The following is a 25,927-nucleotide window of genomic DNA, read 5'->3' as shown; positions in this document are numbered from 1 at the left end:
CAAATAAATTGTCTTCCATGTGGAATAGTACTTAGCAATATAGCCAACAAAGAAAAATGGAAATATGCAACAGTTCAACAAATAATTAAAAGCTCATGAGTGTCTAAAAAAACTAGATGATGACATAATGCCTAGATGCATTCCAGATCCTAAATAAGAAAAAAACGATGAAATAATCTTCCGGCAGTCAGATTCTAGTGCCCGCGAGTATCGAGAACATAAAGCAAATAGTCAATTCTAGCTTCTTTTGGGAGACCCATAAACAGCTCGAGTCTCTCCACTTTGTCAGTCAATCTCTCGCATACTTCGAATTTATCCCTCTTTGAAAGTCTAGGGATCGCGCTTAATGTTTCATAGACTTCGGTACGGGCCTTGCTAAGATCAAACTCGTATCCAGTCCTAGTACCGATGTGTTCAAGCCGCTTGTCCGTGTTTTGCCCAAGCTGAACGAGCACATCATACAATCTGTCTATAGATTCATCTTGTTTGCGCTTCTTACGCGATGACCGTGGCCTTTCACTAACATTTTCACTTTGACATACACTATTCTCGGCAACATCAATGTCAATCTCATTTTCGACTTGTACATTTTGTCCGTTCTCTTTAGAAATTACATCCCGTGCAAGATTGTCACGAGATGTCATGTCGTTGATGGCGTCCATCAAGTCCTGTGCCGTTTTTCCATTCGCGCGATCTTTGCCAAATATCTCTTTCCAATCCTCAAAGAGAGGTCAGCTCTTCTTACGCATCCCGCGCGCCCCCGGATCGCACTACAAAACAATTCAAACAATGGTTATTTACATACACACAACAACTTTGAAGATCCAAAATCGATTTACACAACCGATTTCAATCCACCAACACAATGAAGATTAGAATATGAAAACGCAGCAGCAAGAATGAAGAGTAAGAACTCAAAATACAACACACAGCAAGGTTACATGGTTCGATAATTGCTTATCCTACATCCACGGGAAGTGAGTCGAAGATATTATTACTATGAATCAAGAAAGATTACAACACTCTACAAGATCGAGAACACCCCTCAATCAAGAACACTTTCTAGCCTCTCCTTCTCTTTCCACTTGAAAACAAAAGAGGAAGAAAAATTGGAAGAAATTGCTAGTGATGAATCAATGTAACTGCTCTCTGTTTTGTTACTGTTGTTTTTGCTAATCAAAACTGACTTGAGCTAAAAGACTCATTCAACGGCTTAGATCAGCCCTAATACCAACGGTAACAATCAGCTCAACAACCAAATGCTTCTCTTTGAGACCCATAAGAAAACCTGCGAATTACATAATCACCCCAACAAGCTTAGATATTTCAAATGAGTTTAATCGCAGCACTTACATTAACGATATGCTCCCACTGATCGTTGCTACAATCGATCATATAATCCCCATTTAAATTGCCTATCCCACTTTTGTCCAACATGGAAACCAACGAATTGTAGAATTTTTTCCAAGATCCAATCTTTGAATTGATATGTGGTGTAGCTTTCAGATCGGTGCCCGGAAACTCCTTCTTCAAGGCATCCTCAAGTTTACCGAGAAACCCAGCCCGGAACCCATTGTCCGACTTCCATCCTTGTGCTACTAATTCCTTCAAAGCAGACAACAACACAAGCTCTTCCTTCGTAGACCATGATCGGCGAGTCTGTTGGGTTTTATTTGCCTAGGAGCGACTCGTATCGCTGGTACCTGACTCAAGTCCTAACCAAATACAACAAAATGCTTGTTCAAAATGGTGCCTATAAATGCAAAATCGTCCACAGCCAATCAATTATAACCTTCAAGTTCATAGAATTTACATCACAACAATTTAGTCATTTCTCTTAGGAATTTTATCGAACAGTTTAACAACAACATAATATTCTTCCAATTTTCAATTTTGAATGTCCGAATCAAGTTCGTATCTTTTGTTTTTTACGTGGGTTTCTGCATCGCATTTGTGAAATTGCAACAAGAAAAACAACAACTATTGTTATACCAGCAAGAACGAACGAATGTTATTCCTTTTCTACATAATCTCACAACAAAATCGAAAGTGTATGAGCAAGTTCAGATAGACGAAAATTTGAAGCAATCGCCAAGTATTTTACCTTGGATATTCGAAGCCATTTTGAAAGCAACCACGGTGAATCACAAACTCCGATCGGTAGCTGTCGGTGATCGACAACGGATGACGAAGATGGCAGAGACGTTTCTCTTTCAAAGTCGCCAAATGTTTCCAGTTTTTAGTGCGAAAAAATGGCTCCCAAAAAATCAGAGATGGTGGTTTTTCAAAATTTGATTTCGTGGACTTCAAGCAGGGTTTATTAGAAGGGTAGGGAGTGGGTTTTCTGAATTTAATAGAGGGTATGAAAGTAATTCTGTGTTTTATTTCTATATTGCTGCAGGGGATATCAAACCTATTTTTCGTTGGAGTGAACCTAATCAACTAGCTAGCAAACATATTTTCAGATTAATAATCAAGCATTAATAATAATGGGCCTTCCAGAAAAAGATAATCTAGTGTAATCTTGCAAACTTAGCAAACAGGGCCTTAATCGTCATTCTCATTTTCCCAAAGTACCTCATTAAACCAATAGACTCTTCTTACTCCTAAACCCCCTTCGTCTTTTGTTTTGTAGATTTTTTTCCCAAGCCACTCACACCATCTTTTTATTACCCCCCAACTTCCTACCCCAAAGAAAATCTCTTCGGAGTTTAGTGACTTTTTGGTTTACTCTCAATGGTGCACGAAAGAGGGAAAGATAGTAGATATGTAAATTTGAAAGCATGAACTTTAGCAAAACAATTCTACCACCAAAAGACAGGTGCTTATTCTCCCATCGATTCAATCTTCTCCTAATAATGTTCACCACGGGGGACCACATATCTTCCTTTCTAGGATTTGTACCTATTGGAATGCCAAGATATTCGAAAGGGAGTGAACCAACTTTTGCAATTTAAAGTCACTGCAAACTTCTCTAAAACAACATCCGATAGGTTAATTTCTATCAGGGTACTCTTACAAAAATTAATTCCTATCAGGATACTCTTACGAAAATTAACTTTGTATCCATACGCAACTTCAAATCTCCGGACAATCCCTTTAATACTGTGAATATTAGCACAAGAGGCGTCTTCGAAAATAAAAGTATCGTCGGCAAACTAAAGGCAAGATATCTCCACTTGATCTTTTCCGACTTTAACTCCAATATATAATATAGTTTCCCTGGCCACTAAAAGGCTAAACCCTTCTGCTGCAATTAGGAAAAGTAATGGAGATAGAAGGCTGCCTTGTCGCAGTCCCTTTTGCAACTTAAATTCTCTTGACGGGCTTTGATTAACTAAAACTGAGGCTCGTTGTAATGCTTTCACCCCAAAGGCACCATTTATCGTTAAAACCCAAAAGTTTCATCATGTGTAATAGATAGATAGGCCCAATCCATTATATCATAAGTTTTCTCAAAATCCAGTTTAAATATCAAACAACTTCTGTAATTATTTGTCGCTTTGTCAAGTGTTTCATTGGCTATCAACGCGCTGTTCAAAATTTGCCTCTCGTCAATGAAAGTGGACTGGTTAATCAAAATAACATTGTCTAGTGTTAGGTCCGGAGGGTCTCGAATAGGTGTATGGGGGGAGGAGAATACACCTAAAGGCTATTTTTCAAAAGCAGGATCTCAATACAGAGATCAAAAGTGAAACTACAAACACAAACTCAGACACTTGTTTACAGAAAATAGTTTTGACCGAAACAGGGTTAACGACTGATACTGAAAGACTCTTCAGTAAGGAGTTATCAGTTAAGTTAGAACTTAACTGATGCACGTAAGGCTTTAGTCGAGTTTGATAAACAGAGATGTTATAAGTCTCACTGACTATCAGAGGACAGATCAGTCAGACTGATAACACACGCAGCGGAAATTTTTTGTTTCGCAATAGCCTTTTGGGTTGAGCACGTTGTTAGTCTTAAGTTTCTCTTTGTTATTAATCAGTTTTCAGTTTATGAAAGGAAGAGCACAAGCAACAAATTTAAATACTAAAAGCTGTAAATAACACAGAGATTTTTACGTGATTCGGAAAACACTTCCTACATCCACGGTCGGTTGATCAGACCAACAACTTCACTCTGCAAGTCCTTACAGGTGCACAGCAAACCGATGCTCGTGCTTACGGGTGCACAGCAAACCGAACCGTGTGCTTGCAGGTGCACACAACTGAAGATCCAATCTTCAGTACCGACACACCTTGTTGGATTTCTCACTCCTAGCACGAACTGGCACTAGGACCTCACGGAGTCAGAGTACCTTCCTGAACTCCTTTGCAACTCAAACACTCGATTCTATCGGTCGAAGGGAGGTTTGAAATCTTGCCAACTGAACTTCAAAGAACAAGTTCTTTGGAGTTAGTTTGACCTAAGCTTTGGATAATCAAGGTTTGCCTAAGGTCTAAGAGAATTTATGTAATCAGCAGTGACTGATTTTTGGCTTTGGGATTCTCTTCTTCGATTCAAGCTTTGGGGAATTTGAGCTTTGGCTGAGAAGCAATTTTGGCAGAGCTTCAGCTTATGTTGTTGAATCGGTGAAGATTGAAGTGATCATCGAGCGCTACTTATAGGATAAGTCTTGAATAGATCCGTTGGCGGAGAAGGTCTTCAAGATTTCTTCCGTTAGAGAGTAATTTGAACTTGGGCTGAGGCTTCAATCTTCGAGGTTCCTTGTTTGGTGAGAACGGTTATGTTGAAGAGTAGGAGATGCGACGTCTTTGATAAAGTAGTCACCAAATAGGAATGACCTCTGCAGAGAAAGGACGATCCTGAGATCTCTGCATTTAATGCGGCTGTACTTTTAGAGTATGTGGCTTCCTTTGAACGTTGGAGATTCAGTTCGAGGAAGAATGTTTAACTGATACTTGACTTTAGTATTAGTCCGCTGATTCCACGTGGCACCCATTAAGTAATCAGTTCAAGACTGATTCTTCGACTGATACTTCAGTCGGCAACTTCAGTCTTCAGTCTTCAGTCCTTCGTTCTTCAGTCGTCAGAATAGCAACTGAACGAAAAAGAACTCTAACAAATGAGTTCGAGCAGTTCTAGTCTATTACAAATGAAACCTATGGATTTTTGTATCATCAAAACAAGGATTAGAATATTCCATAAAGTTCCCAACATCTAGAACTTTTGATAATCCTATTTGCAAGCAATTTGGCCAATATCTTGTACATACAATCAATTAATGAGAGAAATAGGTCTAAAATGTTGATAACAATATATATATATATATATATATATATATATATATATATATGAGTTAATTGTCCAAAATATTCACTCGGATTTGCAATTTTTATGTGACTTTTTTAATCTTATGATTACAATATCATTTTTTGCAATTAGCATCCATTAAAAGTATCAGGGACGTTGAAAATTGCAAAATAAGTGGGGTAAAATAAAATTGTACGTTATCAGTTATTATAGAATTTATTGCTGCGTCGATTTCGGCCGATCCGATTACCGGGTGTTAAACTTGACCGAAATCCCTTCGACTTAAACCCTCCAATAGAGCATCAATTTAGTGGGGTGTATTAGTTTAAGATTTATGTAGATTTTAAAAGTCCGTGGATTTTAAAAGTCTATAGAATTCTCACGGATTCTTCATGATTTTGAATGAATGTTTGGTCGGATTTTTAATGAATTAGCAAGAATTTGATGTCATATTTTCGGACTTGAAATCTACAAATCCAGCGAGCGCGGGAATTGAATGAGCGCTAGATCCACTTTCACCGGCCGCTAGAGCCCATGAGCGCTGGAGACCCAGCGACCGCTGGCTTGTGGTATATATATATATATTCATGATAAACTCCACATAAGAGTATATGCACGAGAGAGATGGAACTCCAAAATCTCCAATAGAGGCAGTGCAAAATCATGTTATTGACACTAAAATGAGATTGTGATAGAAGACAAAAATAAATAAATTAATTAATGAAATTTCATTGAACATCAAGTGGTCCTACATATTTGTTTATAAAGAAATTAGAGTACAGCACTGATCTCAAGTTTCTTACCCAGCAATCACTGGAATCAATGGCAACGGGCGCTAAGGTCCAGCGGCCGCTGGCACCCAGCGAGCGCGGGGATTTTGCAGGATTTGTGAATTCTCGTGGTCTGTGTTCGGATTTGTTCATGCCTATTTTTTCAACGAAATCAATGAAAGTCATTTCAACTTTAAAGTCCATAGATTAACGAATACACCCAAATTTTCATAGACTTTTAAAAGTCTTGAATGAATACACCCAGATTTTCATAGACTTTTAAAGGTTATGAACTAATACACCTAGACTTTAAAAGTCTGCATAAATCTATTAAATAATGTTGCCAACTTAATTTCGTGACTGTTTCCCAACATCAAATTAATCAATGCTAGAATGAAAATTTGATTCGGACATTTTGTAGCTCAAATCAAGAAGAGATCATCATCGTGCTCTTAATTTCAGCTACACCAGACTGCTCGGAAACTGATGTCATAAGAAAAAAAAAAGTCGGTTTTCTTTTTATTGTTACAATAAAATTGTTAATAACAATGATAATATAAGCATCCATTTGTAATTTTGCATGCGATGAGATACAATTATTAAAAAATGTAGACTCTTGAGGTATGAGACGGTAATTTTCCAAATAAAAGTATTTGGACAGGCCCAATTGTTACTTCGCAAAATCCAATGTGGGCCTGCTCCGGCCCAATATACATTAGTAATTAATATTTGTTCTATTTTCTCAATATATTCGCTCGTTACCTGAATCGATTTTTGTATTATTAATATTATATATATTTGTAATATTTTTATTATTTTCTAATATTTTTTTTGCCCAGACCACTTTTCGGCCTATTTAAAAGTATAATTTACATGCCTTAAAAGTGTAATTTGTAATATATTATTTATTTTTATTTAAAATATCATTTGAATTCATAAAAATACTAATTATTTATGAATGATCATTTTCATAAATTGAAAGTATTATTTTATGTTGTTAAAAATATCCTTTGTAATATATTATTTGCTTTTATGAAAGTAAATACTACTAATATTTTAAGGGTTAATGGCCGAAAAATACACGAAGTTTCATCAAATTTGCATTTTGCACATGACCTTTAAAATTAGCTCCATAATACACGAACTATTGATTTAATTGCAATTTGCACACGACGAGAACTCCGGCTATAATTAAAGTTGACCAGCAACGACGTGGACTATTATGTAATGATGTGGCAATACGCGTGGCATCTTTAATGATGTGGCAATATGCGTGTCATAAAAATAAAAAACCCTCCACATCCGCGGTGACACGACAGCCTCTCAATCTCTCGTTCTCAACTGAAGCAGCCGCCCCTCTCTCTTCCTCCCAAATCTCACGACCGTTGCTTCTCAAAATCCGGCGACAGATCCGCCTCCGCGGCCCTAAACTCCGGTGCCGCCTCTCACCTCCGATCCATTTCTTCCCTTGTTGCAAACTCAGGTGGAAATCTTCTCCTAAACAGAGCCCTCTCTCTCTCTCTCTCGCGATCTCATTCTCCGTCTGTAAGAGAACCGCAGCCACTGTCGAGGGGCCGGCGAGGACCGACGATTGGCCGCCGTTCCATACCCTCTCCCTCCGCCCCTCTTTCCTCTTCAAATTTTCTTCTCCTCTCTGAATTTCTCGAGCAGTCCACAACATAAAGCCCTAAATTTCTTCTTCTATCAAATGATTCGCCACTGCTGCCACATTTTCTGAGGTCCGGCGAGGCTGCAGACGTCGCTCTGTTGCCGTGGTCCGGTGAGGCAGCAAGAGCTCGCCCTCGGTACTCGTCGGGGTCCTCGTTGGGCTCGTGTATAGATCTGGGGGAAACTTGGACTAAAGCTTTGATTTTGCTTGTTGTGTTGAGTCAGGAAGGGTCACAGCATGGCTTCGCTGCGGTCTCCGAAAATTTAGGGCGGTGAGTCGGCACGGTCAATGGCGGAGATGCGTGTAGTGTATGTTGTGTCCTGTTTCTAGAAATAGAGAGAAGAGTGAAAATAAGAGGGGATTAGCGCTACCACTCGAGATACGAGCGGCGGCGGCCGGAATTGATGGAGAGAGGAAAGAGGGAAGAGGCGTCGAGGCAGGGGCCTATCGTTGCTGTCACCGGAGAGCAGAGGAGAGTCAGAGAGAGAGAGTTCCGAGGGAGGCGGTGGCGCTACCCTCTCTCTTTCTCTTTTTTTTTTTCTAATTATACTTACTCAAAACGACGTCGTTTTATGTGTTAGAATATAACTACAAAACGACGTCGTATTACTTGAACGCCGGTGCGTCCACGTCTACAGATTCCGGGAGCCACGTCAGCTAGAATTTAGGTTATGGTCAATGCATGTGCAAATTGCAATTAAATCAATAGTTCGTGTATTATAGAGCTAATTTTAAAGGTCATGTGCAAAATGCAAATTTGATGAAACTTCGTGTATTTTTCGGCTATTAACCCATATTTTAAATAACACTTTTAGTACATGTAACTGATGCTTTGGAATGAACCAAGAAGAGTCGGAGTAAAAAAAAATTAAAAAATATATATTAAAAATAAAAACCGATCCGAGCAACCGAATGGAGTGAAGTGGAGTAGATGAAGAAGTTAGGAAAATGCGCGAAATGTGTGAATTCAATAAAATCCACAAAGTGTAGCAGCTGTGGATTTATGGAAGACAGATAAAAGTATAAAGTGAGTGAGTTTAAAGGTGAAGATAGATTGGATGAGTAAATGTAGAAGCGAAGCATTCAAGGGTGTTGTTGACGGCTTTCAATAAGATCGACTAGACTGATCTTCCCGCAGTTGCCACCATCCAGCCTTTCAAACTGATGGCATATCTTCAAAATATCGTGCTCTGAAATCTTGCCCATCTCTTTCAGCTTGTATATCACGTATTCTGATTTACTGTCAAAAAACACACACAAATATAATCCAATAACATAGTTTTTGAATATGCATGAAATGAGTGGAAAAATAGATACTAACGTGACAAATCCGTTGTTATCAATGTCAGCAGCAAGAAACTGCGCGACAGTCATATGCTGATGGAGCACCCACTTAGCCATCCTCCTCTGCCTCCTGTCCACCCTCGCCTCCGCCAGGTAGAGGAAGGCTCTAGCCACAGCAAGAGTCGACACAAGCAGCCAAACCGAAGCAAAAACCCGACCCCCCAATGAATCAAACGCCCGGTCACCATATCCAACTGTAGTCACAGACATCACAGACAGATACAAGGAGTCCACCCAATCCAGCCTCTCAACATAATGCATCACACCAACACCTACTCCAATACAAACCACCACCACCCCCAACGCCACCGCAACCTTCATCCGAATCCTCATCCTCCCCTTCTTCACATCCACTATGTAAGACCTACCATCACCTCCCCACCTGCCCTTGATGCTCCTCAACAGATAATTCTCTTGCAAATCAAGCATATAACTAACCATCCCAGTCAGCAATATGTCGATGAAACCGAATCCCACCAATACAAACATGATTGAAAACAGCTTAGTTGCTAAACTATTAGGAGTTATATCACCATATCCAATTGTACACATAGTCACTATGCAGAAATACAGAGCATCAACAACAGGGTGTGTCTCACTCCCCTTGAAATCATCCCTACTAAGAGAGTATATCACCACGCCAAGACTCAAATACATAATCAACAGCACCACACCCTGCCTCACCACCGACTGCTTACCAAACTGCGGCGGCTCCGCCTCGGAAAAATCTTGAATTTCGTTGATGTTAGCCATGGCGGGAGCAGTCTTGGACCTATGCAGATTCTTGGAAGCTGGCAAAGAATGCTGGCTTTCTTGATCAAGATTTGATTTTTGAGGATGAAAATCGAAACCCTCGTTGGTTTGTGATGTGGGCTTGGGGGAATTGAGGGTTAGGGCTAGAGCTTCAAGAAAATCTGGGGCGGTGGATGAAGATGGAGATGTGGGGGGGCCGAAAATCAGGCGGTCTTTGAGTTCTCTGGATGAAGGGGTGAGGGGGGAGGGTGGGATGGTAATTTCATCGTCTTCGGGTAGACAGTGGAGAAAGGGCGGCCTTCTGGGGCTGCTGTAAGGGAGGAGTGGCTCTTTCTCCATGTTAGCTGTTTCGCCGGAAGATTGTTGCGGCGGCGGCGCTGTATGTATAATATATTGCGGTTTTTGGAGTGGATGAACATGCAAGAATCAGGGTAGCACTTGGCATTGCATGAATAGGGAATATATTTGCAGGTTTTAAAATTTTGATTTTTTATATTGAAATTTGTGGGGTCAAAGTAAAAATGGAGTCTTGGTGTTGGTGAAAAATGGTGGCGTATAGGGAACGTGGCGTTGTTTCGGCGCCATTTTAGGCTGAGTCAACGTCACCCATTATGCAAGTATTCAAACCATTATAGAATTTGTATGCAGGCATATATAATTATAAAATAAGAATTAATGGGCTCAATTAGATAAAAATAAAGTAAATGGACTATTATCTTTATCTTTCAATACTTGTTACAGATTGCCCTCTTCATCCAACATACATAACATAAAGGGATAATAGCCGCTAAATCCTATAACTATTTTTGTTTTCACGTTTTGCATCATTTTCAGAAATTCTGCCTCGGTATATCACAACTAATTAAGGAGTCACGATTTGCATCATGTGAAGTTTTCCGGCAAAATTGAAGATGACTTGGCAGCCGGACTAATCTACGTGGCATAGAATTCCGATAGGCAAAACGACGTCGTTTTGTCTTACGTTTGTTTAATTTTATTAATATCAAAACGTCGTCGTTTTTGTTCTTCTTAGAATTAACAACACTAATCGTATAACTATGGTTTATTTTGGATTGAATCTCATAATTTTCGAGCTGAAATTAGGGTTCATAAGATTGGGTGAAATGGTGAATTCATCGTCCTCCTCGCAATCCACTTGAAATGGCGAATTCCTTTGGATTCGGGACAACGGAGGTGGCTGCTGCCCGTTCCGATGAGAGAGCGAGGGAGATAGAGGCGGTGGAGGGCGGCTGGGCGGCGGTGACAGTGAGCCTGGGGGCTGATGCTGTTGTTGCCGGATGTGAGTGAGCGGCGATTCTCGCCGTGAATCGAGGGTGAAGCGGCGACAGCTATTGGCGGTTGTAGTATGATAGGAAAGGGAGGGGGTTTCAGAGAGATTTTGGGCTCAGATTAAGGGGGGAAGGGTTTCTGAAATTTGGGGAAATTATGGTGGAGGGTCTGAGAAGAAATAGAAACGGAGAAAGGGACGGTCGCCGGCGCTGGCTGTGCAGCGGGGTCGTGGCTATGTAGCGTGGCGGATAATGGAGACAGAGAGAGAGAGGGAGCCGAGCGAGATGGAGAAATAGGGGCAGGAGGCGCCGCGGAGTGGCTGCCAATGGCGGCCCTCACTGGAGATGGAGGCGGCGAAGCAAGGGGAAGAGAGAGAGAGGGTTTCTATGAGAGAGAGAGATCGAGAGTGAGAGAGGAGATAGAGAGGGTGAGACACGTCATTTAAAAAAAAAAATTAACAACTAATTGCCATGTAGATGATAATCACCCTTGTCAGCAAATAAAATGCCGTGTAGATTAATTTATGTTGCCGGAAAATTTCGTCGGATACAAATCGCGACTCCTTAATTAGTTGTGATATACTGAGGCAGAATTTCTGAAAACAATGCAAAACGCGAAAACAAAAATAGTTATAGGATTTAGCGGCTATTAACCCTAACATAAAACAACCTATATTCCCTCTTCACCCAAAATACTCCCCTCTATTCCCGAGTAAATGTCCCCATTATAAAGAGTAGAGAACTATTGCATAGAGAATTTAAGAATGTATCTTTTATACCAAAGTATAAAATATAATTTTTTTTTTACATTTATTTATAAGAGTATAAAATTTTCATACCAAAATCAATAAAAAGACTAAACACCCCCAAATAAAATAGTATAAATTACGGCTTGCACATGATGGCAAGACACGGTCGTGTAGTCATCATGTGAACGTATATATACCTTTAATTGTGCACACGAAGGCTTAAAACACGATTGTGTAGCCACCATATACATATGCACAATTATGTACCCCAATTGTGCACACGGTGGTTCCACGATTGGGTCTTGCCATCATGTGCAAGTCGTAACTTATACTCTTTTATTTCTTTTAACTTATTAATATATAATAAGAGTAATGTAGTAATTTAACACATTTTGGTATAAAAAAAACTTATATTTTTATAAATGGATGTAAAAAAACTTCTACCTTTTATTATATGGTATTTAAAGAGATTTCCCCTGAAAAGATAGTATGGTAGATGAGGATAAAATAAAAATTTTAGCATTTATTTTACAATGGAATTCTCAAATCAAACACATATGACATATCTGAGGATAAAATTCATTTCAAAATAACACGCTTATTTGCAGGCGGGGGATGTAAATATATATATAAGCAAGCTTACTTCGAGTTGTTCCACTCACTAAAGTGAGTTAATCTAAGGCTGAAGATATAGTAATGTATAGTAGAAACCATAATTTAAAATGAAAATTGAAAAATACATGCACAATTATTGCATTCACCGAAAAATTAATTATATATAAAAAAAAAAAAATTGCTCCCTATAAATTTCAAATCCCAAGTACTAAGCTCATCCATTAAAATGTATCCACCATACATCTTTACTATCACAGACTTAAAAATGATACTCCGTTCTCATTTTATTTAATGGTTCTCATTTGAACCACTCTGATCGTCTATATATACATATGTAAATATATAGAGAGATATGGATGTAAATATATAAATACATAGAAAGTGAAAGAGAAACATGTTCCCTGAAGTATGGCCCACTTACTAGAGTGAACGAAGTTCGATTTGAAGGATCGCGAAGCTGAATGTGGTGTGAGTTTTGCATCACTTAGGTTAGTAAATGTAACATGAATTTACGAAAACAAACCTACGTACACTACATGATGCCTAAGATTAATATTTCAAGCCCTAATTGCAGCAGCACAAGAAAATGCTTTTCTTGAAAAGCCATAAATACATGTTTACGTCATAAACGAACATAGATTGAAAGTTATTCAAAGCTCAATCAGCCATAAAAATGACTAAATTCTGGAGAATAACACTGCGTCAAACAAATCCAACCTACAGACAACATAGGATGGAAATTACAACATGCCAATATGGTATAGAATCACACATCGTAACATAAGATACTTGGAAGATGGAGAAAAGCTAGCTAATCATCGTCCAGAACACTCGTGCGCCTTCTAATCTGTGAAGCAACGGACCACAAATCAACAAATCGAAAACTAATGATAATGCAAAGTTGATGAATCATCAACTGCTAGTTCTTGCGAACTCAACACCACTACTACTTACCGTCACTTTGGTTTCTTTACTTGTTTGGGTGTTGATCTGTTCGAGCAGTGATATAAGCCTCTCTTCAGATACCTATGTTAACAGCAAGGAATTGGTTGCATTTATTTCGCGTATTTAGAAATTAGAAGCTATACGATGAAATGTGAGAAACTGATAGCATAATGAAGCAAAGCTACCTTCTCAACAATCTGACCCGTTTGGGCAGCTCTCAGTATGACATCCTCAACTCCCCTGGCCTTCTCGGGTTTTACCAGAGCAATTCGAGCAACTGCACAAATAGATGCATCGGGAGTCAAGGTATGTGGATGGTTGCACCACAAGAATCTAATACTGACATCTATGGATAGTAAATAAACCATCACATTAATGTTACTGCACTGGAATGTTGTCCATCCTTAAACATTTGCACTAGTGTCAAAAAATATGAAAAGGAGCTATTTGGAAATTTTGTATTGAGAAAAAATATCAGTTAAAGTTAGAATGACGCAGAAAATATCAACATTAGAAAGTTTGATGAAGCTAAAAAATTTCCACTTACGTCTTGCCCGTGCTTCTGATGTCAAAATCCGTGTCAGCATCAGTTGTCTTTGTTCCTCCGCCTCGCTAAATGAAATCAGTATTTCAAATCAATAAAGCTTTATTGAGAAACTTCTCAGACACTCCTTTCTTAAGAGACTTCGAGTAAAAATGACAGTTATATTAGATAATGGAAGAGTTATCCACCTTTTAGCTTCTTCCTGCGCTTTCTGCTGCTCAGGACCTTGATGACTACCCTGTATGTAAATAAATACGTAACTACCACGTACGAAGGACACAAAAAACAGAGGAAGGATAAACTTATTCTTCAAAGAAAAATAAAATAGAACAAAATGCAATTATTACTGCGCCACGTTGAGCCATTAGCTCCTGCATTCTCCTTTGCCTGATGGCTTCCAATTCCGGGTCGGCCTAGATACAATTAAATCATTAAAATGAAACCAAAAACAGAGCCACCATATTTTGATTAAAAATGAACTACAACAAATAAACCAATGCAAATAATGTTCAAGAAAAGGATTAGAATAACATTTGCATACTCACTCAACAATAACACCACTAGGCACTAGCCAAGTCTTGGCACAAAACCAATCAGACGCACTTCTAGAGAAACTGACACAATGGCGACCTTATCTATCTTCTTACACTTCCTCAACTCCATTCTTATTCCACATTCTGCAACCATTCATCTCTCCTTCCGTTGTCTTTAGGCTTGTTATCGAGTTCACTAATACCCATACCCATCTACATATAGCCATATAGGTCGCCTTACGTGCTGGTTATCATATTAATCAACCAGTTGAGATATTTTTTAAGATTTTTCAGGTACAAACACTAGATATCTCTTACATCAATGTGACTGCTTCCTTTTGTATTCCAAAGACACCATCAAACCAACAATTTTGGAATCATATAAATAAACTCTGTTGAGTATATACAATTTTGGCAAGTATACAAAATTCTCTACTAAGCAACAACAGTCTAGCATCATATGTCATGATTGCAACAAAAACAGCTAAATCAATCGTTACATAATTAAGATTTGAACAATAAAAAACGAAAGAAAGAAAGAAAGAAAAAGCCCAAGGATTTATAATCTCAAACATAATCCTCCTGCATTTGATAGATTCAAGCAGACACCACCCCAGTCACAAAGGACGACAAGAACGGATTACAGACACGAAATTTTAAATAGTTTAGGAGTTCTGATTTTCTTTTAATCTTATTTGAAACACAGTTATAAAGCCCAACCCCATCATCACTGAGACTAAAGGCATAAGAAGCTACACATTTTCTGAGCTCAATCGTTACTACAGTTACAGATTTTGAAGAAAGTATACACAAAAGAACGAACTTTACCATCTACTAATTTTTCAACATGAAATAATCTGTCTTCCATTGTGAACTCAACAACCCTAATTCCAAATTAAATCATATCCTACTCCAAAATCAAATTTTGATATCAGAACCCAAGCGATAAGAAAAATTGTTAATGATAATAAGAGGAAAAATATAAAAACACTAGAATTAGATGCCACGCAAGTTAAAACCAACTGAATCGAAATGCAAAGAGAGAAGAGCAACTGCCCAACCATAATCAATTCGACAAAAATTCAAATAGATCGAGAAATAGATGAATAAATCGAGTCGCGAATTGGAAAAGTTTACTCACCATTTCTTTTCCACGAGTTTGAATTCAGTGAATGAGTGAACGCTGAAAAAATATTTCAAATAAATGAGAAAAGAAAATTGAGCATTTGTTCTGGCGGCCGGAAGGGGCCCACAATTGCGTCCGAATTACGCTGTCGGGTCGGGTTTATCTTTATTTCATTTTCACTCCACTTTTTGTTTTTGAGAATATTTTCACTCCACTTTTGTTCCTCCTTATAATATACGAGAAATATTTTATTCCCTTGGTCCCACAAAGCATGATACAGTTTTCTTTTTGGTCAGTCCCACGAAGCATGACACGTTTCTAAAAATAGCAAAAAATTTATCATTTATTCACATATTCACTTTTTCACCTACCACACTTAACACACAAAATACCAATTTCTTAATTCCCGTGCCGAAAAGAAGTGTGTCATGCTTCATGGGACGGAGGGAGTACTATGTTCTTTAAATTAAAATGTACTCCCTCCGTCCCAATATTCAAGTCTCGTATTCCTTTTTGGGTTGTCCCAATATTCAAGTCCCCTTTCCTTTTTTGGCATTAATTAGCATACAATTAATAGATTTAATTATGTCTCTCTCTCCTCTCACAATCCAACCCACCTGCCTCTCTCTCTCTCCTCACTTCTCTCTTCTCTCTCAAATCGTCATCTCCCCCCTCTCTCCTCTTTCCACCGCCTCGCCGCCTCCACCGCCTCTCAGCAGGAATAAGGGCGGCGACTCGCCGGCCCCTCAGCAGCGGCGAGGGTCTCCACCCAACCCCCAATTTCACCGCCTCCCTCCTTTCTCCCCTCTCTCTCTCCTCGCCTTCTCTCTCTGAAACAAGGCTCGCCGCCGGCCTTCCTTCTCTCACGCCACCGGCCTTCCTTCCCCTACGACCGCCGCCCGTTTTCCTTCCCCAATTCCAGAAACCTTCAAATCCGACCAAATACCAGTAAAATCAAAAATCAAAACCATATCTCTGCGGGAATGAAGACAATAAAAACTCGAAGCCAAAAGTCGAAGCTTTCCCCGACCACTGCCTCGGAGAACGACACCCCTTTCGGCGTGCGGTCACCGGGAATTGAGCGGGAGAAATTTGGGGCTTAGGGTTTCAGACGAGTAGGGGTTGCGGCTTGCTGTGGCTGCCGAATTTCTGAGTCAATTCCCGGTGCAGTGGAGAATGGTTTGAGAGAAGAGAGAGTGAGAATGGTTTCTGAGTAAATTCCCGCAATAGGTGGTGGTGCAGTGGAGAATGGTTTGAGAGAAGAGAGAGTGAGAATTGCAGAGAATGGTTTGTTGTGTATTAGTCAATAGTCAATTTAATTAGTTAATAAAATAATATTAATTAAAGCACTAATTATGTGGTCCCTACTGTTTTTACATCTATTTTAACTCTCCTAAATACCCGTGCCCAAAAGAAAGGGGACTTCATTATTGGGACGGAGGGAGTAATACTTTTAGAATTATGATTTGTAACAAAAAATTCATAATGTGATATTGATTAAGTGTTAAAATATTGTTTTAATTATACTTATATATGAAATCAATTTTATCATTTTGAAGTTGAAAAAATATTTCAAAACTACTTTCGCATATTTATATAAATATAAACGGTGTTTTATATTCTTTAATATATATGATGTTCCATTATGAGCCTCTTATAAAACTCTATATATCGTTAGTACAAACATATTTAGGGTTCATTGTAAATTCAAATGATCTTTTCACAGTAAATTTATCATTTACTCCTTGGATTATATAGTAACATTTTTAGTCGGTTAAATATGTTTTTTTGGGTGGACAGTCCTAATACTCCAAGACGCAAAAAATACAAATGTTAGTATGTGATAAATAAGTTTGGATTATCTTTAGATGATTGTGGAAGGATATAACCGAATAAGTCTTGGATCGAAAGAAAAAAAAGAATAGTCATGGAGAAGAAGTGTGCAACCTTAAGATGAAAGGATATAACCAGGCTCACTTTTTGTTATGATTTGATTGTTAAATTCTTTTTTTTTTTAATCTAATTTTTATATCAAACATAAATCTTTTGTCGACTTAAAAAAAGGAGTGGTAATAGAACTATCAGATTTCGACCTGAAATAAACAGCAGATTGGATAATGCATGTTCATTCGTGAACCATCAAAAATATACTTGGCCAGCTATACTACTTTTGACAAGGTGCAACCGTGCAAGAACAGAAAACCAATCCAAAAAAAACGCAAGAACAGAAAAACAAATGCAATTATAACAAAATATTATGTGCTATTACAAAGGTGAAAGGGAAAGAACACATGTCTATCAATGTGGAGCTGTTACTTGTTTGTAGGTGTTATCCTTAGAAGGTTGTGAAGATTAAGTCCATTGATCTTGGCAGCAAGTATGAAATCATTCTCAGTGAGCCCACCTGAACCATAAAAAAGGATCGAGTACATCAAGAAGCGTTTGTTCGTGAAACAACTTCAACTAAAGGGCGAAAAAGAGTTATGCTTGTCGGATCAAACAAGGAACATCTCCATTGTTCAATGAAAGATAATTTGTGTTTGAACAATAATTAGGATCAATGCACATAAACTTTACTAAGGAGATCAATGGATTAGATTCCAAATATATAAAACTACATGGTGCACAAGAAGATGAGTCTGTCTTGGAATAAACATATGACTGCAATAATCTCTCAAATGAGGTAGTCGTAATGGAATGGGGCATAAATATATACATAGAACTTAATGAACTTAACCTTCACTTGATCAGCCAATGGATTTTGGTAGATATCATAGATAATACATAGATACTTATTTTCAAGTTGAATGGACGAACGTTAAGGAGTTCATTTGTCCGAAACAACGGTAACCAACCAGAACCGAGAGCAAATTATAGTTTATGTCAGGTGATCTTACCCACTGCATGAGTCCAAATATCAATCTTTACATTGTTCCATCCAACGAGATGAAGATCTGGGTGATGACCTATATTAAAAACGTAATGAGAAAGATAGAGAACATCAATCAGAGTACATAGGACCTCAGGATTAATAGACAAATTAACCCTAGTATTAGATGATAATTTGAAACAATCCGTATCCAACCCAAACTTCTATGCCAATTGTTAGCTGCGTATCCTTGACGCTTAAGGTTAGTTTCTATCAAAGCGATAAAAGAGGAAAAATATTGAAACTACAATATCATTCGGAATTGGTTTAAAGTGCTCAAATGAAATTCTATAAAACTTCAATTATATGACAGGGTTGAGCGATGGCGTCCTAAGTTCAGCCAAATAATTTAGACTTGCAGGGAAGGAACTTTGTCTATACATAGAAGACCGGAAAACACCCAACTTAAACGAGATAAGTTTAAGAAGCATACCTTCAGCTTCGGCAACATCAGCCACGAGTCGAAGAAATTCCATTCCTTTGACGAAAGTCTTAACTTTCCAGGACCGATGCAGCTTCCAGGAATCATTTTCCTTCACTAGATTCCATCCAGGAACCTGAGCCATAAATTATCAATTTATCATTAATGGATTGCAAATACGCTTATATACGAAAACAAAACTCACAATATAAGCCTCCATACCCGCTCGATCAAAATGTTGGCTGTCTCCTCAGTCATAGCCCTCAGATCTTTGGAGCTGCATGGCACACACTTCTTACTAGCCAAATCTGGCACAGAAAGAAGAAATCATTACCAGGAGAATATTCTCAATCACATTCAGGGCATGAAGAGTTAAGATTGCTTCCAGAAAGACACCAGATTCAAGAACATCGGCACCATTTCCAACGATAGAACTTGGTTTGAAACTTTCACTTCAAAATCAACCACACTCTTCACCAAGTCGGAGGGTGTTTAGGTAACTGACCCCTTCTAATATATTGTCGTAAGGCTATCGCTTAACTTCCTTTTCACCTCTCACCAAGGACTTCTTTTCTTTTAATGTATGTCCTCCAAAAACCCCTTCCTCTCACCATCACTCTCAGAGTCTCAGCAAATTGAATTATCAAAACTATAAAATACGCCACCATAAACAAATCAAACATTCCGTCTCACAGTTCAATTTAAGCAAACGTATCACCAGTGCCTCAACAAAACCAAACATCTATAATCAATAGTAGCAGCTCCAGTGCGACCACTAACCTTGGTTAATACAAAAAGCCCTAATTCCATTAATGCTATTATTCCACAAGCATCCTTCATGGCCTTGAGATCTATCAGCAACACGAATACTCGAGCTGCCCAAGGTCAAAAAAAATAAAATTGTGCACTCATAGTCGTATTCACAAAAACCTCGACACAGGCATCTAACGCTCAAGATACATTACGATGCCTTGCGCAGAAACTATTCTCAATCTGACTAAATTTTCCGCGTGTATTTCACAGCATCGAGCTGCAGAAGCTCGGAAAGTTTACATCAACAATAGAAATTTGATCATGCATAGTTGGAACTAGTGACAATTTCCACGGATAAAAAAATTAAAATAAATTAAAATTAACTAATTACGCACTCGATTGATCTTCCGAGTTAACTGCATTCTACATTAATCTCACAATTTTAAACGCCGTGCCGCCGGTTCCTCATGTACGAACAGATTGACAATTGCAACATATCACTCAAAATTAACATAAAGAAAAGACATAGATTGATTAAAAAAATCAAACGAAGAAATAGAGGAATCGGAACAGAATGAAAATTACCGTCCATTGACAGTCCAGACTCCCTGCAAGAGCGGCGTCAGTACAACCTGAACATAATCAGGGGAAAATCTCAGTATCTAAGACGCTGATCGTGAGTGCGTGCGTGTGTGTGTGACAGAGAGAGAGATAGGTGTACACGGGCGTTGAAGGAGAGAGCGCAGAGACGAGAATGAAGTGCCATTTGGAGGTCGCGCTGAATGACATGTTGTATTGTATGGGTGCATATGAAAACGGTTTGTAAGGGGCCGGGCCGATGTAAAAGGGCTTCAATTATAATTTTAATGGGCTGCATCGGTCTTCAGTTTTCTAAATTTTAAAATAAGGGTGAGTTTATACATACCCCTCATTTTACTCAATATAATTTATAACCTTCAATTTAAAGAAATAATAAAATTAAATATAAATGTAATATTTTTAAACTCATAACCACCACATTATTTTTTTAATAAATAATTTATTATCTTAATTCTCGATTATATATTACACACAATATACAACAAAAGTTAAAATTCAAAATTGGAATTCGCTCAAAGAAATTTGCAGAGACAAACAACTAGAAGAAGCACAACAACATAATTATGGACCATCACCGTCTCAGACTCGCAAAGTCAAAACTATGGATAACCTCAGCATCAGAACTACATGCCACCACAAAAATTATAGCCTCTATAATTTTGATAAGAAGAGATACGACAATGAAGGAATTGTTGGACCATTCACGTCAATCCCTATCTTTATCTCTCTCTCAATTTGAAAACTAGAAACAATTTCTTTTAAAAATCTTTTTTCTTCTTCTTTGAATCTCAAACGTCTAATTACTCTCTCTCTCTCTCTCTCTCGACTTTCTCTTCTCAGGAGAAAGGAATGTAGTTGTCTGCCTCATCATGAAGCCATCGTTGTCCTCTCTGTTCAACCACAACTCCGCTCGTCAGTGTTGCCATTTTTTCCGCCATCCAAACATGGTTTCATTGCATTAAGGGAAGTTATTATTTTATTAAAATTTTAAATTATAGGTTATGACTATGAGGTTAAAATAGTCAACTTATTATTATTTTTAAATAGAGACTACAACAAGTAAAATAGGGGTTCTGTATAAAATTATTGATAATGAAAATTCTATTTATAGTCTCAATTTTATTTTTCTTTTTCTTGTGTAGCCCTTCAAATAAATTAATATGTTTTTTCTAGTTAAATATCTTATTTTTCCTTGCAGAGTTAGTTAAATCCTGCTTGGAAAAAAAGATATATTGAATTGTGGAATCCATCCATTGGCCTGATAGGCTTCGAAACTAAGGGAAAAACGCAATAATTGTCTATGGTGGCTGTGAGAACCGAGTGTGAAGAGTGAAACCCTAAAAGAGGATTTTTAAAGGTAATTCCGTAACTGTCAATTTAAACGCGGGCGGCGGCCGCCGCCGCCTATGCCCTTCGCAAACCTTATGCGGAGGGCACCGCAGAGCAACGAGCGGCGTTGGCATCAGGCGCCGTGAGGCGGCGGTGGCCGCAAGTGGGCGGCAGCCGTGTGGCAACGGTGGCCCGACTTCTCTTCAAAATGCGTCCAAAACTCCAAGGATCGCCCAATAGTGCCTCGGCTCCCTGGAAAACAACACAAACACACACTAAGCCATCGAGCAAGTATAAAATGACATAAATATGTGCAAAACATGCTCGGATGTTCATTCGAAAACGCGCAAATAACACCTAAAAATGAGGTAAACAAGAAATGGAGAGATACGTGAGAAAGAGAGAGATGAGAGTGGCCAATTTTTTATTTTTTATGTTAGGGATAATTTTGCACAAAAATTGGTCAATTTTTAAATTTATTGTAGGAAAGTTACTATTTCCTTATATTATATATTATATATACTTATTATAGTAAAAATATATAAAAACAATTAAACTTCTACCAACATCTTTTTGTAATGTGTTCGCCCCTGACTGCAATTTTAAGTTTTAAAAAAGAACAAAGAACTACACAAAAATATAAGGTAGTCGCATGGGAGTCTCTCCATAATTTATTGGTTCGATTTAAAAAGAGTTAGATTAGTATATTTGGCTTAAAATAAAAATAGAAAATCTCAAAATAAAGGTAAGATAATGCTCCCTTCGTCCCAATAAAAATTGACATTTTCTTTTCGGCACGAAAATTAAAAAATTGAATGATATGCCTTTTTTTATCTTAATTGCTTAGTTAACTAACATGTGATTTTAAAATTCTTTTACTAATCGTCACAAAGTGGCAGTTTCGGAACAAGAATCTTCATGTATCCATAAACCTAGGCTTTAATTGAGTGGGACAAACAGAAATGAAAATGTGGTCACTTTTATTGGGACGGAGGGAGTACTTCAATGTATAAGTAATTACTTTTTATAATTTTTATGCTAAGGCTCCGTTTGGTAGCTAAGTTTGGATTTGTCTAGATAGATAAAATCAAGATATGTTAAATTAATAAAGGATAATTGGCATGATATTTTTGTGTTTGGTAGCTAAGCTTAAAATCTAGATAACATACATTACTTGTTTGATAACCTAAATTATAATCAATAATAAGTAATTAAATGGGATAATTGCGTGAAAATACACAAACTTTGCCAAAAATCCATATTTGACGCGAAGTTAGAATTTTACATTTTAATACTCCAACTTTCGTTGTTGTCCAAATTTGACACGACTTAATTCTTAAAAATTCAAAAAACAACCTCTTTTTGTAAATAATTATACAAAGACCCACTTATGTTATTATTTGGGACATTTAAACCAAAACAAGATATTTCCTTATGATGTTTTCTTTTAATCTTTGATTCGCGCCTAAAATGGTTTAAAAGAAAACATCATAAGGAAATATCTTATTTTGGTTTAAATGTCCCAAATTATAACATAAGTGGATCTTTGTATAATTATTTACAAAAAGGGGTTATTTTTTGAACTTTTAAGAATTAAGTCGTGTCAAATTTGGACAACAACGAAAGTTGGTGTATTAAAATATAAAATCCTAAGTTCGCGTCAAATATGGATTTTTGGCCAAGTTTGTGTATTTAGGTGCAATTTTCCCTAATTAAATTACTATTTTATCCTTCTATGAAATCAAATAGCTAAATTAAAAAATATATGTAAAAAAAATAATATTGCAAATCACTCCTCTAAACACCCCACCCTCCACCCTCTCCACTATTTCCTCTTCTTCTGTCACTACACTGAATCCCCCCGCTCCCTCACTCTCTCTCTTCTTCTCTCTCACTACTGCCATACTTACTCCTCTCCAAATACTCCATTTTTTTCACTTTCAGTTAATACCAACACCTCTTTTTCTCTATCACCACACTTCTCCTCTCCAAAAACTTCAATTTTCGTTTGTTCTTATTGAACACCCCAGACTCCATCTTCTTTTTCCACTGAACACGCCCCTCCTCCAATCTGCCATTGCACATCTTTCTTTGTGGAACGCCGCCACCGTCGCGGTTCTCAACAACCACTAGTCGCGCATTTGCTCGAAATTTGTCTACTTCAATTCTTTCCTATTTTTTGTCTCTATATTTCCTCCTCCATTCTCATTTCATCTCTGTGAGAATTCAAGAATAAGACAGCAATCGAGTTGCCTTGTTCGGACTTCCTGCGATGATTGGCAACAACTTTTCAAAGGATAAATTGATCTTAGACTACCCACAGTCGTGACACTCACTCAATCCAACCTTACTTTACTTTTTAATAAAATATTTATTTCTCTCTCATCCACCTACACAACCCACAAACTAACATAATTTTTAATCCCAATGGTGACACCAACCCAACCTACATATTTTTTCTCTTCACTTTATTTTTAAATTATCTTAATATCTAAAGTAAAATATAAATTAAAATTAAATATTTATTTATTATATTTAATAAATAAAATAAATATATTTTTAAAAAAATTGTAATTATATTATAATTAAACATTGTCATATATTATAATTGATATTTAACTCAATCACAAAGAAAGATTACAAGAATTAAACACACAACTGAAATTAAATATATCAAAGTACAATACGTGAAATTTAAAAATACAAATTACATATTTAATTGTCAGTGCCAAATTTTTCTCATATGTGCTCAATCAAATCACCTTGAAGAGTCCTATGAGCTTCTATATTGCGAAGTTGATCTCTATTAGTCATATAAGTAGACAAGCTCACAATACGTTCAGTAGAATAGCGAAAATGTTCGTCATCTTCTATTTGTACTCTTGTAGGTGTATCCATAAAAAATTCTGTTGGATCATAATAATTTTGGTAGGTATCTCGTTCATCCTCGACTATCATATTATGCATAATGATACAAGCCATCATAATTTTTCCCATCAAAACTTTGTCCCAAACAAGACATGGGCGTCGTAGAAATGCAAATCGAGCTTGTAGGACTCCAAATGCTCGCTCAACATCTTTTCGGACAGACTCTTGGTGTTGAGCGAACAACTTGTGTTTACGAATCTGTGGGGAAGTAATTGACTTGACAAATACAGCCTATGAAGGGTATATACCATCAGTTAAATAATATGCCATATCATAATGACGACCATTCACTACGTAATTAACCTTTGGTGCTCGACCTTCTATGACATCATTATAAACAGGAGATCGATGGAGTACATTAATATCATTACACGAACCTGGTGTTCCAAAGAACGCATGCCATATCCACAAGTCGTATGAAGCAACAGCTTCCAAAATGATCGTTGGTTTTCCACTTCTCCCTGTATATTAGCCGGCCCATGCATTAGGACAATTTTTCCACTCCCAATGCATGCAATCAATACTGCTAATCATGCCTGGGAAACCACGTTGTTCTCCAACATAGAGCAGCCTTGCCAAATCTTGTTCATTAGGCCTTCTGATATACGTACCACCGAAGCAAGATATAACACCTTCCACAAAATGGACTAAAGCATCTCTTGTAGAAGATGAACTCATTCGCAGATACTCATCGACAACATCGGAAGATGTCCCATACGCCAACACCCTCATGGCTCCAGTACATTTCTGCAATGATGAAAGACCTACTCTGCCGGTGGCATCTCATCTCTGTTGAAAAAACTCATCATTGCAGTAACAGCTTCCACTATTCGAATGAATAGCGATTTCTGCATGCGAAATCTCCGCCGGAAGATTTCTGGAGTATACGTTGGGTTGTCACTGAAGTAGTCGTTGATCAAACGCTCTGCACCAAACTCGCGTTTCCTATCACAATATCTCCTGTTGGCTGTTGGAATTTGATTTCCTACAATCAGATTATGATTGTTTATGATCATATTTTGGATGATGCTATCAAGTTGACGATTTTGTTGATAAACTCGTTCTTCCCATTCATCAAGTTCATTGGAATGGGAAACATCAGAACTTGAGTCTGAATCAACTGAAGAGTTTTCATTCACAGACATATTTGTATGAGAAATAGAAAAATAATAGGGTGAAGGTATACTTGAGCAAAGAGTGAGATGTGTTTGTGTTTTATTGAGATGTGTTTCATCTGGCATTTATAGACTAATATTGAAAAGTGGGATAACAAGTGCATGTGACTGCACTTAAAGCTTTGTCATTTGGGAACCTAACGGATCCAATGCTATTCAAGTTTACATGAAATGACAAGTGCATGTGTGTAACAACCCG

The 25,927-nt window shown here is 37.7% G+C and overlaps 3 protein-coding genes, 1 long non-coding RNA gene and 1 pseudogene across 7 annotated transcripts; all 5 read right to left on the bottom strand.

Moving 5' to 3' along the window:
* Positions 1–66: 66 nt before the first annotated feature.
* LOC131013579 (uncharacterized) lies at positions 67–2,243 on the bottom strand. Its single transcript, XR_009097736.1, has 3 exons — positions 2,105–2,243; positions 1,354–1,715; positions 67–770 (listed from the first exon to the last, which is right to left on the bottom strand). It is a non-coding gene; the product is annotated as an uncharacterized LOC131013579 (long non-coding RNA).
* Positions 2,244–8,555: 6,312 nt separating this feature from the next.
* LOC131013578 (two-pore potassium channel 3-like) lies at positions 8,556–10,482 on the bottom strand. The gene is made up of 2 exons (XM_057941705.1): positions 9,017–10,482; positions 8,556–8,935 (listed from the first exon to the last, which is right to left on the bottom strand). The coding sequence occupies exons 1-2, from the start codon at positions 10,129–10,131 to the stop codon at positions 8,779–8,781; spliced, it is 1,272 nt and encodes a 423-aa protein (XP_057797688.1). The 5' UTR covers positions 10,132–10,482; the 3' UTR covers positions 8,556–8,778.
* Positions 10,483–13,013: 2,531 nt separating this feature from the next.
* LOC131013577 (uncharacterized) lies at positions 13,014–15,795 on the bottom strand. 4 transcript variants are annotated; one of them, XM_057941703.1, is made up of 7 exons: positions 15,609–15,760; positions 14,282–14,347; positions 14,123–14,172; positions 13,938–14,002; positions 13,576–13,667; positions 13,400–13,471; positions 13,014–13,292 (listed from the first exon to the last, which is right to left on the bottom strand). In XM_057941703.1, exons 1-7 carry the CDS (start codon positions 15,609–15,611, stop codon positions 13,257–13,259), a joined length of 384 nt encoding a protein of 127 aa, XP_057797686.1. In that variant the 5' UTR covers positions 15,612–15,760; the 3' UTR covers positions 13,014–13,256. The 4 variants fall into 4 exon arrangements, with proteins under 4 accessions (XP_057797686.1, XP_057797687.1, XP_057797684.1 ...); XM_057941704.1 differs by having other exon boundaries at positions 15,529–15,610; XM_057941701.1 differs by having other exon boundaries at positions 13,014–13,471; positions 15,609–15,795.
* A 1,908-nt stretch (positions 15,796–17,703) lies between these two features.
* Positions 17,704–20,525, bottom strand: LOC131013576 (pterin-4-alpha-carbinolamine dehydratase 2, mitochondrial). The gene is made up of 7 exons (XM_057941699.1): positions 20,418–20,525; positions 20,282–20,328; positions 19,724–19,818; positions 19,166–19,251; positions 18,956–19,079; positions 18,491–18,559; positions 17,704–17,997 (listed from the first exon to the last, which is right to left on the bottom strand). The coding sequence occupies exons 1-7, from the start codon at positions 20,460–20,462 to the stop codon at positions 17,906–17,908; spliced, it is 558 nt and encodes a 185-aa protein (XP_057797682.1). The 5' UTR covers positions 20,463–20,525; the 3' UTR covers positions 17,704–17,905.
* Positions 20,526–24,364: 3,839 nt separating this feature from the next.
* On the bottom strand, positions 24,365–25,698 carry LOC131008502 (uncharacterized; annotated as a pseudogene).
* Between the last annotated feature and the right edge of the window lie 229 nt (positions 25,699–25,927).

This window comes from Salvia miltiorrhiza, chromosome 2 (assembly GCF_028751815.1).
Source record: "Salvia miltiorrhiza cultivar Shanhuang (shh) chromosome 2, IMPLAD_Smil_shh, whole genome shotgun sequence".
Classification (NCBI taxonomy): Eukaryota; Viridiplantae; Streptophyta; class Magnoliopsida; order Lamiales; family Lamiaceae; genus Salvia; species Salvia miltiorrhiza.
This window is presented reverse-complemented; position numbering and strand designations above follow the sequence as displayed.

Coding starts and splice junctions, on each gene's coding strand:
- LOC131013577 (XM_057941701.1), bottom strand. Junction 14,173..14,281: donor TAATGGCTCAACGTGGCGCA/GTAATAATTGCA, acceptor ATTTACATACAG/GGTAGTCATCAAGGTCCTGA. Junction 13,668..13,937: donor ATCAGAAGCACGGGCAAGAC/GTAAGTGGAAAT, acceptor CTATTTGTGCAG/TTGCTCGAATTGCTCTGGTA.
- LOC131013578 (XM_057941705.1), bottom strand. CDS start 10,131: ATGGAGAAAGAGCCACTCCTCCCTTACAGCAGCCCCAGAAGGCCGCCC. Junction 8,936..9,016: donor GATAACAACGGATTTGTCAC/GTTAGTATCTAT, acceptor GTTTTTTGACAG/TAAATCAGAATACGTGATAT.
- LOC131013576 (XM_057941699.1), bottom strand. CDS start 20,462: ATGGCACTTCATTCTCGTCTCTGCGCTCTCTCCTTCAACGCCCGT. Junction 18,560..18,955: donor TGATGTTGCCGAAGCTGAAG/GTATGCTTCTTA, acceptor TTTTTAATATAG/GTCATCACCCAGATCTTCAT. Junction 17,998..18,490: donor TATTTGGACTCATGCAGTGG/GTAAGATCACCT, acceptor TTTATGGTTCAG/GTGGGCTCACTGAGAATGAT.